General features: G+C 36.4%; 2 protein-coding genes across 2 annotated transcripts in view; both read right to left on the bottom strand.

The window, feature by feature from the left end:
* Positions 1-274: 274 nt before the first annotated feature.
* On the bottom strand, positions 275-9,159 carry LOC107665454 (uncharacterized). Its single transcript, XM_016456329.1, has 5 exons — positions 9,000-9,159; positions 4,996-5,534; positions 2,961-2,997; positions 1,187-2,047; positions 275-355 (listed from the first exon to the last, which is right to left on the bottom strand). The coding sequence occupies exons 1-4, from the start codon at positions 9,061-9,063 to the stop codon at positions 1,200-1,202; spliced, it is 1,488 nt and encodes a 495-aa protein (XP_016311815.1). The 5' UTR covers positions 9,064-9,159; the 3' UTR covers positions 275-355; positions 1,187-1,199.
* Positions 9,160-11,312: 2,153 nt separating this feature from the next.
* LOC107665448 (armadillo repeat protein deleted in velo-cardio-facial syndrome-like) overlaps positions 11,313-17,208 on the bottom strand; it is a 32,099-nt gene continuing 26,203 nt past the window's right edge. Inside the window, exons 10-15 of the mRNA XM_016456324.1 lie at positions 17,085-17,156; positions 15,383-15,510; positions 13,057-13,207; positions 12,785-12,977; positions 11,625-11,736; positions 11,313-11,516 (exon numbers count right to left, since the gene is read on the bottom strand). Coding sequence (XP_016311810.1) covers positions 11,373-11,516; positions 11,625-11,736; positions 12,785-12,977; positions 13,057-13,207; positions 15,383-15,510; positions 17,085-17,156 — 800 coding nt within the window. The 3' untranslated portion in view covers positions 11,313-11,372. The remainder of the gene's footprint in view (positions 11,517-11,624; positions 11,737-12,784; positions 12,978-13,056; positions 13,208-15,382; positions 15,511-17,084; positions 17,157-17,208) is intronic.

Here is a 17,208-nt window from a genome sequence, read left to right as displayed (position 1 = left end):
TAAAGATTTTGTCATTCAAATATTTATTTAGATGATTAATATATGATATTAAAGTTAAACTGGTGCAACAAATGTGATGCTCATATTTATTGTCACATCAGTGAAAATGTGAAAATGTGTGACTGTGTAACACTGCCATCATGTGGTCATTCATTACAATTACATAAAAATGTTTAAAAATTAATTCTCACAGATGTCAATGCTAAAAAAAATGTCAGTTCACAGTAGGACTAATATAAAACAATATCATATAAAGCATATAAATTGTGGTCCTTATATCCAACATTCAGCCCTTGTGATGCTTCTCGTCTTTATTTTAATTCACTGGATTCAGCAGCATCTGGCAGCCTGAAGACTGTCGGAGGAACAGATTAGAAATAGACATGAACATCTTCATTTTGGAAACATAAAGGCAAAACATCTGCAGAAATTAGAAAATATTCAAAGAACACTTTCTTGTCCAGACTAAAGAACATGTACACAAGACACATATTCACATGCCCTTAAAGGAATAGTTAAACTAAAAATGAAAATGTATGTTTGCACAAAAGCATTATACATCTTTCATGGAATGTTTTATTTCTGAAACATCTTGATTCAACGTTCATATGACGTTTTTTTTAAATGTTGCTACTTGTTTCAGAACGTTCAGAGAACATTCAAAAGTAGCGTTCCCATGATGTTTGCCAAATTACAAAATGGAACATTCCCTTTACGTTCACATGACCACAATAAAACGTTTTTGAAATATTTAAAACTGGGCATTTTTAATGTTCAGAGAACATTCATTTTAACTTAACTTAATAAGAATGTTAGTAAAATGTTCTTAAAACATTTTTGTTTGGTGAGGCAACGGTTTAAAGTTAGAAGCGTCTTAATGCTGGATTAGTTTCAGCTTTTGTCTTCTCCAGATGTTAACTGATGGACTGGAGTGCTGTGGATTACTTGTGGATTATTGTGATGTTTTTATCAGCTGTTTGGACTCTCATTCTGACGGCACCCATTCACTTGCAGTGAGACACTTGATGCAGTGCTACATTTCTACAAACCTGATGAAGAAACAAACTCATCCTGATCTTGCATGAGCACGTTTTCTTGTTTGGGTGAACTATTCCTTTAATATCGCAATGAATATAATATAGAATATCCTGACTTTAGCCATTGAAAGAATCAGTCATTAAAGTACCTCAGCTGTTGCTTTACTGTGGTATGAAAGCATCTCCCGCAGCTCCGTTCTTGAGGTTATCTTCAGCTGGTTTCTCAGGACATTCAGGCGTCACGTCAGCTCTGTCTGTGTCACTTCGGCCTGCGTGTGTTGAATCGTCCCCCAGCGTAAAGCTGCACCAGGATTCGTGTGTTGGATCCTGATTCTCATACGGGAATGTAAAAGAACACAGCGCTCTCTGCATCATAACGTTCTTCCATTTCACAATTGACTTCGGTCTGGGAGTGTCTGGTTTCTGAAGAGCGTCTGCATTAGACTGTGTGCTTCTGATGGATGAAGGATTCTTGAACTGAACTGGCTCCTGTTTCATCTCAGTGGCATCTTCACAGTGTTCGAGTTCTTCTTTAAAGATCTTCAGCCATGAAACCAAAGACGCTTCAGAGTCCGGTGATGTTGTGTCAGGCTTTTCATGCAGATGTTGTTCATGTTCATCTGCGTTCGTTTCAGTGTGAGTTGTTGATTCCTCATTGGTTTGGACGTCCGGTTTGAGATCAGATGAATCGTGGCCATTAATGTTTCTGTGTGCAGGTGCAGAAGCTTCTTTGATTGCACTAGAATTAATATCAGGGAAATCGAACTCAGCCGACTCGCTTGAAACATCAGCAAAAGAAAACGAAATCCTTCTGTTGTGACTCTGTTTGTCTGTTTTCCCAGGTTGCTGTCTGTTAACTGGGTTAGCGGTCATCGGGCTGTTTTCTGAACTGCTGCTGTCCAGTTGTCGGCGCCACAAGCGGCGACTGGTTTTTCTCGGCGGCGCCCGGATCACTGGAGGACTCTGGGTAGACGACGAATCTCGGTGATCATCCTGAATCTCAGAGGAGCCTGTGAGATCAGATCACATGTGTGAGGATGCGGATTCAGAAGTCGTCTTTCATCTTTACCGACGTTTGGGGTCAGTAAGATTTTTATTGAAAGAAATTCATACGCATTAAATTGATCAAAAGTGGCATTTATGATGTTACAAAAGATTTCTATTTCGAATAAATGCTGGATTCATCTGTGAATCCTGAAAAATAAAATGCATCACGATTTCCACATAAATATTGTGCAGCAAATCAGCATATTAGAATGATTTCTGAAGATCATGTGACACTGAAGACTGGAGTAATGATGCTGGAAATACAGCTGCGCATCACAGAAATACATTACAGTTTAACAGATATTCACACAGAAAACAGCTATTTTACATTTAAAAAATATTTCACATTTTCACTATATTTTTGATCAGATAAATGCATTTTGAAATGCTTCTTTCAAAAACACTAAAACATCTTTCAGAAACCAAACTTTTTTGAACATTAATGTATGCTTATATTTTGGGCATGTTTAGCCATATTTAGCCAGTTTTGTCTTTAATAACAATAATATTTTTAACTAATTTAAAAGGGTGATATCTACAGATCATAAACTCAGCAAACATGGAAGATGAATTCTAAAATGATATTTATATGGTATTTTGCCATATAAATAGATAGATACTTACTATGTATAGGCCAATATGTTTACATTTATACAAATTTGCATCTGTACATAAGCCTTCTGATTACTCCACCTAAATGCATGCATTACTTGTTTTTATTTTTATTCCTACTTACTGAAAATTGATTTCTATTCTTGTCTTGTATATATATGCATGTACCCAGAGCTCCTGGAAGCCTCAACAAATTGCTTTTGTCTTTGTGCACACTTCAATATTCACATATTCAAATGATATTCAAATTTGGTAAAGACTGACCTTTAACACGAGTGGGCGCCGCAGGTGATGACTGACCCTGTAATGAAACGGTTAATTATGCAGACTGACACATCCATGAGCCCTGATCTACACAGATTCTGATGAGATGTTCGGTGAGGAAAACAACACTTGAAGACACTGACGAAGCAGGACATACTGAACAGTGACCACTTAAAGAACTTGGACACTTTACTGTCAAAATAACAATGCGAATGGCTTCAGAGATTTACGGAGGCCCTAAAGCCCAAAGTATGCGTACGCTAGCGTATGTGTACAGTAGAACACGTACAGTAGCCTTTCAGAGGATTCTCCATTTGATATCATGCGCGAATGCAGGCAGTCGACACAAGCGCTCTAGAAAGCTTCATCTTAGTCCAGTGTCTGCACTATATTTCTCCAGAAGTTATGACTGATAAACATATCTTTGTACTCTTTTAATCTTAAGTTATTTTCTCTCTCATAACAAGCGCTTGTCAATGCAGCTGTCTGTTGTTGTTTTAGTCTCTGCTGTTTTGTTGTTGCTGTTGTTGTTCCGTCTCTTTAATTTCGTTTTCTACTGTGAAACAACAGGCCGGATCAGTGCTGCCACCTTGTGGAACAACTGATTAGTGCAAAAAAAAAAATGTATGTATGACATGCACATGTGCATACTATTCTGGTGACAAAATTTGCATACCACGCACTGTACGCGGACCCTCGCGTACTCATAATAACCGAAGTATACTTTGGGTTTAAAGGGACACGGTAAAAAATTGAGAGAGATACGAGTAAAAAATACATATTTCAGTGCAAAACAAAAACAAACAAAAAAACGCTTGCAAAAATTCACCATCTCCCTGAGAAACGTTGTGTTTGCTCTCAGAATTTTGGTGATGGAAATAATATGAGGTGGTAGAAAAACCTATATTCCTGTACTTTTGCTAGAGAGTGCAAAGTTTATTGGGGAAACGCAATAGTTTTGCAAGCGAATGCCATTTCTTGTGGGAACACAAATGTTTTGGGATCGAATGTGAATGTTTTGTAAGAGAACGCAACTTTTTCAAGACAAAGTCAATTGTATTAAGAGCGGACGCAAATGTTTTGGGAGAGAACGCAACGCAATAGTTTGGTGAAAGAACGCAAGTGTATTGTAAACTAAAGCAAAGTTTCTCGAAGGAACGCAATAGTTTTGTGAGAGAGCGCAATATTACTGCAAATGAGAGTTTTGCAAAGGAACACAACGTTTCTAGAGGGAATGCAATAGTTTTAGGAGTGGACACAAAAAGAAAACGCAAAGTATCTCGGGGGAACGCAATCGTTTTGTGTGGAAACGCAAATGTATTGTAAACTAAAGCAAAAACGCTGCGCAAAGTTTCTATGTGGAACGCAAACGTTTTACCAGAGAACACAAATTGTAAACTAAAGCAACGTTTTTCTGGGCAATGCAAAAGTTTTGCAAATGAGTGCAAAGTTTCTCAGAATAACGCAAAAGTTTTGAGAGCGAACGCAAAAGCATTGTAATACAATTTTTCCTCCCATCTCATATTTATCCATCATCATCACGCCTCCTTAAGGGCTCTGTAGATACTAATGAAGGACATTCACTCATTTAGAAGTGAACGAGCAATTGGAGCACAAAAGCAGTCATAAGCAGCACAGGTATATTTGTAGCAATAGCCAACAATACATTGTATGGATCAAAATGATCCATTTTATGCAAAAATCATTAGGATATTAAGTAAAGATCATGTTCCATGAAGATATTTTGTAAATTTCCTACCGTAAATATATCAAAACTTAATGTTTGATTAGTAATATGCATTGCTAAGAACTTCATTTGAACAACTTTAAAGATGATTTTCTCAATATTTAGATTTTTTTGCACCCTCAGATTCCAGATTTTCAAATAGTTGTATCTCAGCCAAATATTGTCCGATCCTAACAAACCATACATCAACGGAAAGCTTATTTATTCGGCTTTCAGATGATGCATAAATCTCAATTTCAGAAAATTGACCCTTATGACTGGTTTTGTGGTCCAGGGCATGTCACTGACCTCCAGCTTGTGCGGTTTCTCATCGCTCTGTCTGCGTCTCCTGTTGTTGGACAGCATCCGGTAGAGCTGTAACTGTTTCCTATATCGCCGGGTGCGGAGCATGTGGACCGGCCGCGTGCGGAGGCTGCGGTGGGACTTTAGGGAGGTGCTGGAGGGTGATGGAGAGGAGTCTGTCCCAGAGCTGCACAGCTGCAGGTCTCTGACGGAGCGAGTCATCGGCTTCGGACTATTCGAGTCTTCACACCGATTACGAAGCATCTCCACTCGCTTCAGTCGCTCTCGGAAGCTTCTGGGCTTCGGCTTCAAAGACCCCGTGAAGCTCAGTATGGGAATCGGCATCTTCCAGATGCGTATGGCTCTCCTGAGCAGTTTGTGAGAGCGGGTGTTTAAGTAGATGGCGGGATGGGCCGCGCCGATGCTCTTGTTTCGGCGGCGGGTTTGTGGAGCAGACTCCTGCTCTGGTTCATTAGCAGCTGATGATTGAACATCAGAGGAGCTCATGGATGAGGATGAAGCTTCTGCAGCACCAGACAACATTGCTGGACAAAAAGAAACATCTCTTAACCTCGAATGCAATACTCATTCACATATCAATGACCTGTATACAAGTTACAAACAGTCCCTGTACCTGTCTTATTGAAGAATCATTGATATGTGACCCTGGAGCACAAAAGCAGTCATAAGCAGCACAGGTATATTTGTAGCAATAGCCAACAATACATTGTATGGGTCAAAATTATCCATTTTTCTTTTATGCCAAAAATCATTTTCATGGAAAATCATGTTCCATGAAGATATTTTGTGAATCTCCTACCGTAAATATATAAAAACTTAATGTTTGATTAGTAATATGCATTGCTAAGAACTTCATTTGGACAACTTTAAAGATGATTTTCTCAATATTTAGATTTTTTTGCACCCTCAGATTCCAGATTTTCAAATAGTTGTATCTCGACCAAATATTGTCCTATCCTAACAAACCATACATCAATGGAAAGCTTATTTATTCAGCTTACAGATGATGTATAAATCTCAATTTCAGAAAAAAATTACCCTTATGACTGGTTTTGTGCTCCAGGGTCACATACAGGGCCGGAGTGGGACTCATTTTCAGCCCTGGAGTTTCATGCCTTAGACCGGCCCACTTTTTTATTTGTATTTTTTAAATCTATTATTCGCTCACATATCTCCTACAACTGAGGTTTTTTTTTTTTAAAAGGGTGCCACCGTCAGGGGAGTCAAAAGATAATTACATCATCATTAGGGACAACAATATTTAATGAGGTTAATTTATAACGTTACCAGGGCCGGAGTGGGACTCGTTTTCAACCTTGGAGTTTCATGCCTTCTTTTTTCTTTTTTTTTTTCATCTATTTTTCGCTTGCATATCTCCTACAACTGAGGTTTTTGTTTTTTTGAGCAAGGTGCCACTGTCAGGGGAGTCAAAAGATAATTATATCATCATTAGGGTTGCCAATTAACTTCAGAAATGGAAAATAAGGGCTAATTGTGATTCTTTATCTTTTATTCTTTAAAATAAAGAAAATAAGGGACAGAATAATGGACGATCCAAATATGTGTACTGTACCATAATGTAGGCCTATATCTGCCTGCAGTTAAAAAGTTCTCAGAAATAATCACTTTTGTTTTGCTTAACCCATTTATGTACAAGTATTCTAAAAAAACATTTGTCATACATGTCATACAAAAAATGCCATCGGCCTGAGTAAATTTGACCATTATAGAATTGTGACTTTACAAGGGTAGTAATTTAGGAGGTGAAAATACTGTGAAATTACAAATGGCATGGAATTTGAAAGCATAACAACTGAAGGTCTATGAAACGTCAGTCAATAAAGCATTTTTTAAACAATGGCACTTAAAATATTATTTCAACCATATAGCCTGTGAATGAATAAAAATGCATACTTTTAAATGAAAGAACACTTAGAGTGTAGGTTGCTTCTGGTGCTTGGATGTGTACTTCAATATAATGAGGTCCAAGTTTAAGAATAGCCTACACTAGTTTTTTTTTTTTCCTTTTTTTCTTTTCAATGTATTTTTCTCTCTCTCTATTTAACAGCATTAACTTACAATGAAATACGTCTTCGTTCAGGTAGACTGAATGTTTTCCTGCCTTGCTAAATGTTGGGCTCATGATCAATCAGTTGCATTCGCCCAAACTGATTTTGTAAAATCAAAACACGCCTACGTTCACAAATAACAATAATTTTCGCAAAAAGAATGATTAACTATCAATTGAGAATTTGTTATTATCATGGTCTGGTGAAAATAATAATATGGGCTGCAAGAAAATAATAAATAAAAAGAGTAGGGCTGCTGAGAGTGCAGTTTTTATTTAAAATTTTGTTAAAGTTTTAGTATTTTTTGTAGCGAGTTTGTCATTTTTATTAGTTTTTCATCTGTCTTTAAAGTTTTTTTATTATTTATTTTAATTATTTCAGTACTTAATCTAAATGAAAGTAAGAAATATGCTTCCTTGGCAACTAATCAAAATAAAAATAATTGACCTTTTTATATTTCATTTCAGTTCATGCTAATTTTATTTCAAGTATGTGTGTATTGTAGAAAATAAGTGTTTATTCTTTAAGAAAATAATGGGCAGAATAAGGGACGCTCCAAATATTTGTACTGTACCATAATGTAGGCCTATATCTGCCTGCAGTTAAAAAGTTCTCAGAAATAATCACATTTGTTTTGCTTAACCCATTTATGTACAATTATTCTAAAAAACAAATTTAATGTCATTCAAAAAATGCCATCGGCCTGAGTAAATTTGACCATTATAGAATTGTGACTTTACAAGGGTAGTAATTTAGGAGGTGAAAATACTGTGAAATTACAAATGGCATGGAATTTGAAAGCATAACAACTGAAGGTCTATGAAACGTCAGTCAATAAAGCATTTTTTAAACAATGGCACTTAAAATATTATTTCAACCATATAGCCTGTGAATGAATAAAAATGCATACTTTTAAATGAAAGAACACTTAGAGTGTAGGTTGCTTCTGGTGCTTGGATGTGTACTTCAATATAATGAGGTCCAAGTTTAAGAATAGCCTACACTAGTTTTTTTTTTTTCCTTTTTTTCTTTTCAATGTATTTTTCTCTCTCTCTATTTAACAGCATTAACTTACAATGAAATACGTCTTCGTTCAGGTAGACTGAATGTTTAACATTTTTGCTAAATGTTGGGCTCATGATCAATCAGTTGCATTCGCCCAAACTGATTTTGTAAAATCAAAACACGCCTACGTTCACAAATAACAATAATTTTCGCAAAAAGAATGATTAACTATCAATTGAGAATTTGTTATTATCATGGTCTGGTGAAAATAATAATATGGGCTGCAAGAAAATAATAAATAAAAAGAGTAGGGCTGCTGAGAGTGCAGTTTTTATTTAAAATTTTGTTAAAGTTTTAGTATTTTTTGTAGCGAGTTTGTCATTTTTATTAGTTTTTCATCTGTCTTTAAAGTTTTTTTATTATTTATTTTAATTATTTCAGTACTTAATCTAAATGAAAGTAAGAAATATGCTTCCTTGGCAACTAATCAAAATAAAAATAATTGACCTTTTTATATTTCATTTCAGTTCATGCTAATTTTATTTCAAGTATGTGTGTATTCATTTAATGATTCGTTTTAACTATAATGATCCTGACCTGAATCTCCCCCAACAGTTAAGAATTGTTTTAAATAAATGTTTATAAAAATGATTTGTAATAAAAAAAATAAATACAAATAATAAATCGTCTGATGTCTAATGACAGCTGATTTACTGTAGTAAAAGCAGAAACTATGACTACACACTCACACAATCTACTCATGTATACTATAGTGACCATATACTGTAACTTAAAATACACTGAAACTGCTCTGAATGTACATGATTGTTTCAAAGAGATTCGATCACAGATCATATAAAGTTAAAATGATATAAAGCACGTTAAAAGTGAATATGAATATTGAGTCTCACACACCTGTGGTGATTCTCTTCGCCTTGGTTGTGTTCTTCTCCGTCTGTGATCGATGATTTTCACTCATCTCTGCTGATCAGCATCTGAAGATTCAGTGAATCTGTAACCGATGCGATTTCAAAACACGCTTCAGACTCGTATCATTTGAATCGACTCTTTACTTTCGAATCGCTCAGAACGTTCGAATGCACACCAGACGAGCGAATCGTTCAGCTTGCGACATTAATTGCCACGAGGCAAGAATACGTTTCATTTTATTTTTATTTCACTTGTTTTCTGTTAGATGCATGACGAAATAGATGTATCAAGAAGAGATGTTTAATTCTCAAGCCATTAAATCACTGACGTTATGAAAGAAATTTCGTATGAATGCGTTAAAATCTCTTATATAGTATTCTCTGATATAGGCTATAATAAGTACATTTTCTGTAATATTCTATCAATATTCTTTTTTTTTTTTTTAATGCATAAAACTTTAGATACAGAGCTGAAATTGTCTGTGTGATTGCATCACTATTATACAACTTAGAGACTCGTCAACAAAAAATAAGCAATAGAAACAACACAAGATCGTAATATGATGTATGATCAGATGTTAAACAATCAATAAATGACTCGTCACATCATCATGATTCTTGAGTTTAACAGTGAAGATTGCCAAAGCAGCAAAGAGTCAAATTCCACTTTCAGACAGATCGGACACGATTGCTCCAGCTCTCTTTCGATGTGGACATGAGCAGGTATGATATGCTGTATTTCTCTCGTTTGATTTTGTGATGAATTGTGCTGAAGGCTGATAATGTCAGTCTAAATGCAGGACTGAAAGTGGATCTCCAACCTGTAAAAATAAAGAGTTCAAGTCAATATTGGATGAAACTCTATATGTGTTTGATGATACAAAGATATAACTAGTAACTATCCTTCATGGCTTCACTGACAGATGAAAAGAAGTTGAAGTGATGAGTGTGTGATAATCACTTCATTAGTGCATTAAACACAGACACACACGCATCACTTCATTAGTGCATTAAACACAGACACACGCATCACTTCATTAGTGCATTAAACACACACACACACACACACATCACTGCATTAGTACAAAATGCTTACACTAGGTAAACTGCCAACTTATATTTGTAATCTTTTATCATATTATACTTGTAATTATAGCACTAGAAACTCTTACAAATTACATTTGACTGTTCCTAGAGTGCGCTCTGAATTTGGCAAAACTGCCTTTTCCTCCTATGGTCCTAAGCTATGGAATGAAATGCAGAGTGTTATGATGTTAGAAACAATTCCATCTCTAAATATTTTTAGAAATCTTTTGGAGTTCTACCTGGAAGAAACTTGTGAATGTTTTATGTAATTTTTAATATGATGTTGGATGATATTTTTTGTTTTGTTTTATGTGCGTCTAATCTGTTTGTGAAACTTTCTGTGCTGCCATTTTGGCCAGGACTCCCTGGTAGAAGAGATTTATATCTCAATAGGATAATTCCTGGTAAAATAAAGGATAATAATAATAATAATATGTACACTGTATATGCAGTATGATGATTTTTACACAGTTATGCAACTGAACTGAATCAATACTGAACTGACTTGAGCTGTAGAATGACACTATTGACTTGTTAGAGCTGCTTTACAGCAGAATGTGAATGTGATACTATTGTGAAGTTGCTGTGAAAATCTAAATTGTATAAAGCACTTCAGAAATAAAGTTGACTTTCTGGCTTGGCTTCTATGCATATTCAGATAGATCAATAGATCGATAGATCGATAGATAGATAAAGCACTTTATACAATATAGATACAATGTACAGAAAACAGAAATGCAAGGGAGTAAAAATAATTTCTTTATAAAAAAAACTGAGTTTTGATTACTAAGTGAACAAATGATGTATAAGTGTTTTCATGCATGATCATTGTGTGTAGGTCATCAGTAAATGAGTGTGGCATTTAAATGGCAGTGTTTCCCAAATTAAACAAAAGAGCTGTTCGTTTCGAATAATATGTGTAATGCAGAGAACTGTGTTTAGAGTTTTGCAAAAAGTTTGTATTACAATATCAAACTGAGTTTAAAGCATGTAATGTGCTTGTAGTTTTGCAGACTTGTCTAAAGATTAGGTATATGAGTGAATGGTTTCACTAAGTGGGCCTCAAGTACCACTGTTAGTGTCCAAGCAATTTAAAAAAACTGTAAATACACACACACACACACACACACCACTGCATTAGTGCATTAAATACACACACACACACCACTGCATTAGTGTATTAAATACACGCGCACATACACACACACACACACATGCTTAATTCTAACACTAAAGCTTGCATAAGAAAGAAGGCACAGCACTTCTGTCATTCTCATGAATGCTGGAGCCTCATAAATATGCTGCATTCAAGCAGCAGGAATCCGTGACCTTGGTTCTTTTCCATTAAGGGCAGTGTGATGTCATCATTCCTTTGCTTGGCGTTCCTCTGTTTTTTGGGCAGGCCAGAGACAGCTGGCTAAAACACATGATCGATATTCATCATCAGCACAGTGCTCTCTGAAATTAATTTAATAAGTATGGCTGTGAAACACGCATCGATCCGCCCGTCTTTAACTGTTGTTACCTTGAAGTGTGTTTTGTTCCAGCCGGCCTTACACAGCGTGTGTCGCAGATCCTTATAGGCCCAAACCGTCTGCAGGAGGTGTGACGCGGCTTTGGTCTCGCGCACCGATTGGCTGACAAGTTCACAGATCAACAAGACAGAAAACATCCTGATCAGACCAAAACTACAGCTTTACATCTACTGTTTAGGGTTGTTTCTATGGGAGTAGATTTGTAGATTTTAACATGTTGCTATAGCATAGGGTGTTCTGGGTGGTTGCTATGGGTTTGCTAAGGTGTTCTGAGTGGATTTTACCACGTCGCTGTGGCATAGGGTGTTTTGGGTGGTTGCTAAGGTGTTCTGAGTGGATTTTACCAAGTTGCTACAGTATAGGGTGTTTTGGGTGGTTGCTAAGGTGTTCTGAGTGGATTTTACCAAGTTGCTACAGCATAGGGTGTTTTGGGTGGTTGATATGGGTTTGCTAAGGTGCTCTGAGTAGATTTTACCACATCGCTATGGCACAGGGTGTTTTGGGTGGTTGCTAAGGTGTTCTGAGTGGATTGCTAGATTGATCAAATAGCAAAACACAGTTTTTAAAGAAAGACTTAGTCTGACAAATCCTTTCCTGAATGAACTGACTGAATCCATCATAGCGGTTACTAAATCAACATCTAGTTCTGCATTAACATTTAAATGCATTACAGTGCATTGCATTGATTGAATATTAGATATATTATCCGGTTGCTACAGCATAGGGTGTTTTGGGTGGTTGATATGGGTTTGCTAAGGTGTTCTGAGTAGATTTTACCACATCGCTATGGCATAGGGTGTTTTGGGTGGTTGCTAAGGTGTTCTGAGTGGGTTTTACCACATCGCTATGGCATAGGGTGTTTTGGGTGGTTGATATGGGTTTGCTAAGGTGCTCTGAGTAGATTTTACCACATCGCTATGGCACAGGGTGTTTTGGGTGGTTGCTAAGGTGTTCTGAGTGGGTTTTACCACATTGCTATGGCATAGGGCGTTTTGGGTGGTTGCTATGGGTTTGCTAAGGTGTTCTGAGTGGATTTTACCATGTTGCTATAGCATAGGGCATTCTGGGTGGTTGCCATGGGGTTGCTAAGGTGTTGTGAGTTGATTTTACCACGTTGCTATGGCATAGGGCATTTTGTGTGATTTGACACCTGGTTCTGTTGATTGAGACCAGTTTCTGGATTCCCTGTCCCTGGATGAGGAATCTGGCATTCTCCAGGTTCTCAGAGACGATCTCCAGTATAGTGTTCAGGACGGCCACCACCGTGTCTCCCTCCAGGTTCTTGGCGGGTCGCTGCTGGCCGCAGGGCAGGTTACTGACCAGATCCCTCATGGCGTAACTCCCTGACCGGGCAGCAGAGAGACCGTCAGCCTCAGCATCACATGGAGAGCATCAGAGTAAAGCAGCTGCTCTGGATCTTACCGATAAGATCTTTGTTCTTGTGGTCGATGGCAAGGTTTCTGAGCGCAATGGTGATCGCTCGCACCACTTTATCCGCACCCGAGTGCAGCAGCTCCACCAGCACCGGCAGACCCTTCTCCTTACGCACCGTTGCTCGGATATAATTGGACCACTGAGAAAACGAAGAGGAAGTTTTGTTAAGAAGCTTTGATTCATGCTTTACTGCTCTGTATTGTAATTTTAAGTTTGTGTTTTGAACAGATAGTTTCACTTGTTACTCTGAAGAGTAAAACATACTCAGTCACACTATAAGTCATCTTAGTTTTGGTTTTGAATGTTTTCTCTAAAATCATTAATACTGTAATAATACAGAAAAAAAATATTAGGTCTAAATTTAGGATTTATATATTTGAATTGCATATAAAATTTCCATGCATTTAAATTACACAGTATTAAGTTAAACATACTAATAAACTTAATGTGCTGCATATTTTTCATAGATCACAGATAAATGAAACAGGTCCGATTTCCACAAAACGTAATGTTAATGTTAAAACTGTGTAATCCACATGCATGGGGATTTTATATGCAATTTAAATACATCAAAATTTTGTATGAATAAAAATACTTAAATTTTGAATTTAGGTCAATATTGCATGTGACCCTGGACCACAAAACCAGTCATAAGGGTCAATTTTGTGAAATTGAGATTTATACATAATAACATTACATGAGTAAATAATCTTTCCATTGATGTATGGTTTGTTAGAATAGGACAATGTTTGGCTGAGATACAACTATTTGAAAATCTGGAATCTGAGGGTGCAAAAAAATCAGCACGCATGCTTTAAACGTCACGTGTTTTATTTGCGAGGTCTGTGCGCAGCATGTGCAAAACGATGCTCAGGGCAGGCTGTACCGGTGGTAACTATACGACCCTCAGACAGAACAGGCAGGCTGTCGATGAGAGACAGAGCAGAGTAATGATGGAGCAAAGTGTGGATGCGCTGTCCTTGAAGGACGTTCAGCTCGGTTTTGTTTAGATTTTGCTTAGCATATAATTTTAAATGAAAGATGTCGTATTTATTTATTTTTCTCTGCGACACTTTTCCTACTGTATTAACATAAAAATGTCAAACGTATTTAGTATTTTGACAAGACGAATAAAAAAAAAAAAAGGCTATTTTTGTACAACCTACATTTTTATTTTTTTTCTCTATGCGACACTTTTTCCCTATCGTGTTGTCAATGTTAAACGAATTGTATCCTGACAAGACGAATAAAAATAAGAAATACAATTTTTGTACAACATTTTTTTTTCTCTGACACTTTGCTCTCCTACTGTTGCATAAAATATTAAACGACTTTTGTGTCTTAAGATAGCCTAATTCATATAAATTCAAGTCAAAGTCAATAAATTCAAGACTCTTGACAAGACGAATAAAATAACATACAATTTTGTGCAGAATACACTTTTATTTGTCAGCCTCTCTCTTTCCTTCAGTAGCGGAAATTTAAATATGAGATTCTGGAAATGAGATCTACATTCAGCGGGAACAGAAAATGATTCTAAGCAGACAGCGGGTGAACAAAGAGTGAATATATAGCGGAATATAACCTTGCGGGAGTAAAAAAACAGTCCCGCGCAGACCTCTACTCCAGGGTCACATATACAGTGGGTAAAAAAAATTAACTTAAATGATTTTAGCAAATGGCTGCAATATAACAAAGAGTGAAAAATGTAAGGGGGTCTGAATACTTTCCGTACCCACTGTATATCAGTGTTATTTTAATATCAGCAAGATACTATTATAGCTTTTTATTAATATTTTATTCATATGAATTTTCCATTTTAATTTTAGTTAAAACTTTAGTCAAATTTGTGGTGTATTTTTGTCATTTTTAGTAGTTTTTAAAATATACTTCTATGTAGTTTTAAATAATTTTAGTTTTAGTTATTTTAGTACATAAAGCTAAACTAAATTAAAATGAGAAATGTTGCCATGCAAACTAGCTAAAATGTTTCAGTCAAAGTGTTTTTGTACCATTATGTAATTACATAATTAAAATAACAGCACAGCAGTCTCCATGTATGACTGTACAGAAAACAGAAAATTCTGTGGAAAATGAGTATAGACTTCGTGATCAGAATTTCTTTCCATCCAAAAGTACTTCAAATCGGAACTCACAGTTCTGCTGGTGAAGATCTATTTTACTTGCTATGAAGTGCCTCAAAGCAAAACTCTGAACATCTCGCTATCTTAGTCAAAACCAGTGATTATTCAATCCTCAGAAGTGCTCGCTGTATCGGTCATATGACGGTCAGTCGCAGACTGGTGTGACTCACGGCCCAGTGTCCGGCTGACAGGTTCTGCAGGGCTCCAGCCGCCGCCTCCAGCGTGTTGTGATTCTGACTCAGTTTGAGGAGCGACAGGTAGAGTCGGACCACCTCCGGCTGGTACAGAAGCTCCAGGCCTGCAGAAACAGATCCATTAGCATGAATCATGCATGAGACACTTCATGCAATCATCTAAAATACATGTGAAACGGAAATGTGTGACATGAAGACCAAATCCCGTCAGAACTAGAGTTCTGCATTATTTTAAGAACACGTGAGCGCTGGTCGACAGGCTTTTACTGATGTTCTGAGAGGATTTCTTGAGCACTGCGGGACGAGCTACACACTGAAGTTTAATATTTAATGCAGAGGTTTGTTCAGATCACTCTGAGCACTAGTGCTGGTGATGCTGGAGTTGGTAAACAGCACTGAATAACAGATTTACAGTCACACCTGAACCAAAACATTCAAGATTCTGTATTTGATCCTCTACAGTCAAGCCAGATTCAGAAAGTCTGATCCCGGCTGAAAAGCAGAGACGATCACGTGAGGCTTTATGGATTTTATATATCAGAACGTGCCTTTCATACTAACAGTGTCTCTCTCTGTTACTGCAGCAATTCTTCATTCACATCAGTGAGTCAAACACACATCTAATGATCCTCCTGCAAGCAGATCATCAGACCATCCTCCTCAAATAAACACGTGCAGGTCATACTGAGAAACGCACAGCATTTCACTCCAAAACCATAAGAAAAAAAAGCACACTGCATAAAGAAAATGAAGACTATTTTTAGGACTGTTAAGTTTTTTGGTCTCCATTGCATTGCGTTATTTTTTATAACAATTAAGCAAATTTTCCCCAAGTTCTTATTACTGTATTCATTTTTTTTCTTAACATTAATTATCCAGGAAACCCTTTAAAATCATAAGACAAAATAATAATTATTTATTGCAGAAAATTACAAATATTTAAGGACTCAAAGTTTTTTTTTTTGCATTGCATTGTTATTTTTTATAACAATTAAACACACTTGTAGTATTTATTACTATAATGCATTGCTTTTCATTTTTAATTTATTATTTTTTTAATTATCTTCAGTGATGATTCTCAATAGACTACATGATACCCAAGAAAACTAACATTTCACTTTTTTTTCATTAACAGCATATTTTTTTATAATAATTAATCACATTTTCCCCAAATTTCTTATTACTGTAATCCATTTGATTTAATATTTTTATAAAAATTTTTATTGTAATTATCCTCAATAATGATTCTCATTAGACTCTCATTACTCTACTACTATAATTTTTACTGCATTCATGTAAAAAATATTCAGATCAAATTAAATGCAGTACTAAAAAAATACAAATAGAAATTTCCTTACGTAAACCTGACATAAAATATAACTATTAAATGAAAAACGTAAACTTAAAACCTTAAAAATTAGAGATGTTGCCTTGGCAAACAACTGAAATACATTAAGATAAAGTATTACATTTACTAAAGCTAAAACTAAATATTATTTTCCTTATCTAATATAAAGCGGGATACGGCTGACGGGACGCATACTGAGAGACAGAGGCGTCTGAGAGACCTGGTGTAATGATTAAAATCGCAGCCCTGCCTCTGTTTTGCCTGCAGTGTTTCTCAGGTTTCAGACACAGATTTCAAATGAAACGTGGCCAAACACAAACACACTCCAACCTTTCATCGGCAGACTCCTCCTGCACAGATCCGCACCGCCGCTCTTCTTCTCTCCGGCTCCGTGTCGCTTGCCTGAGGAGAACCAGCGCACACATCAGAGTGTGTGTGTGTGTGTGTGTGTGTG

Source organism: Sinocyclocheilus anshuiensis, unplaced genomic scaffold, assembly GCF_001515605.1.
Source record: "Sinocyclocheilus anshuiensis isolate Anshui unplaced genomic scaffold, SAMN03320099.WGS_v1.1 scaffold495, whole genome shotgun sequence".
NCBI classification, from domain to species: Eukaryota; Metazoa; Chordata; class Actinopteri; order Cypriniformes; family Cyprinidae; genus Sinocyclocheilus; species Sinocyclocheilus anshuiensis.
This window is presented reverse-complemented; position numbering and strand designations above follow the sequence as displayed.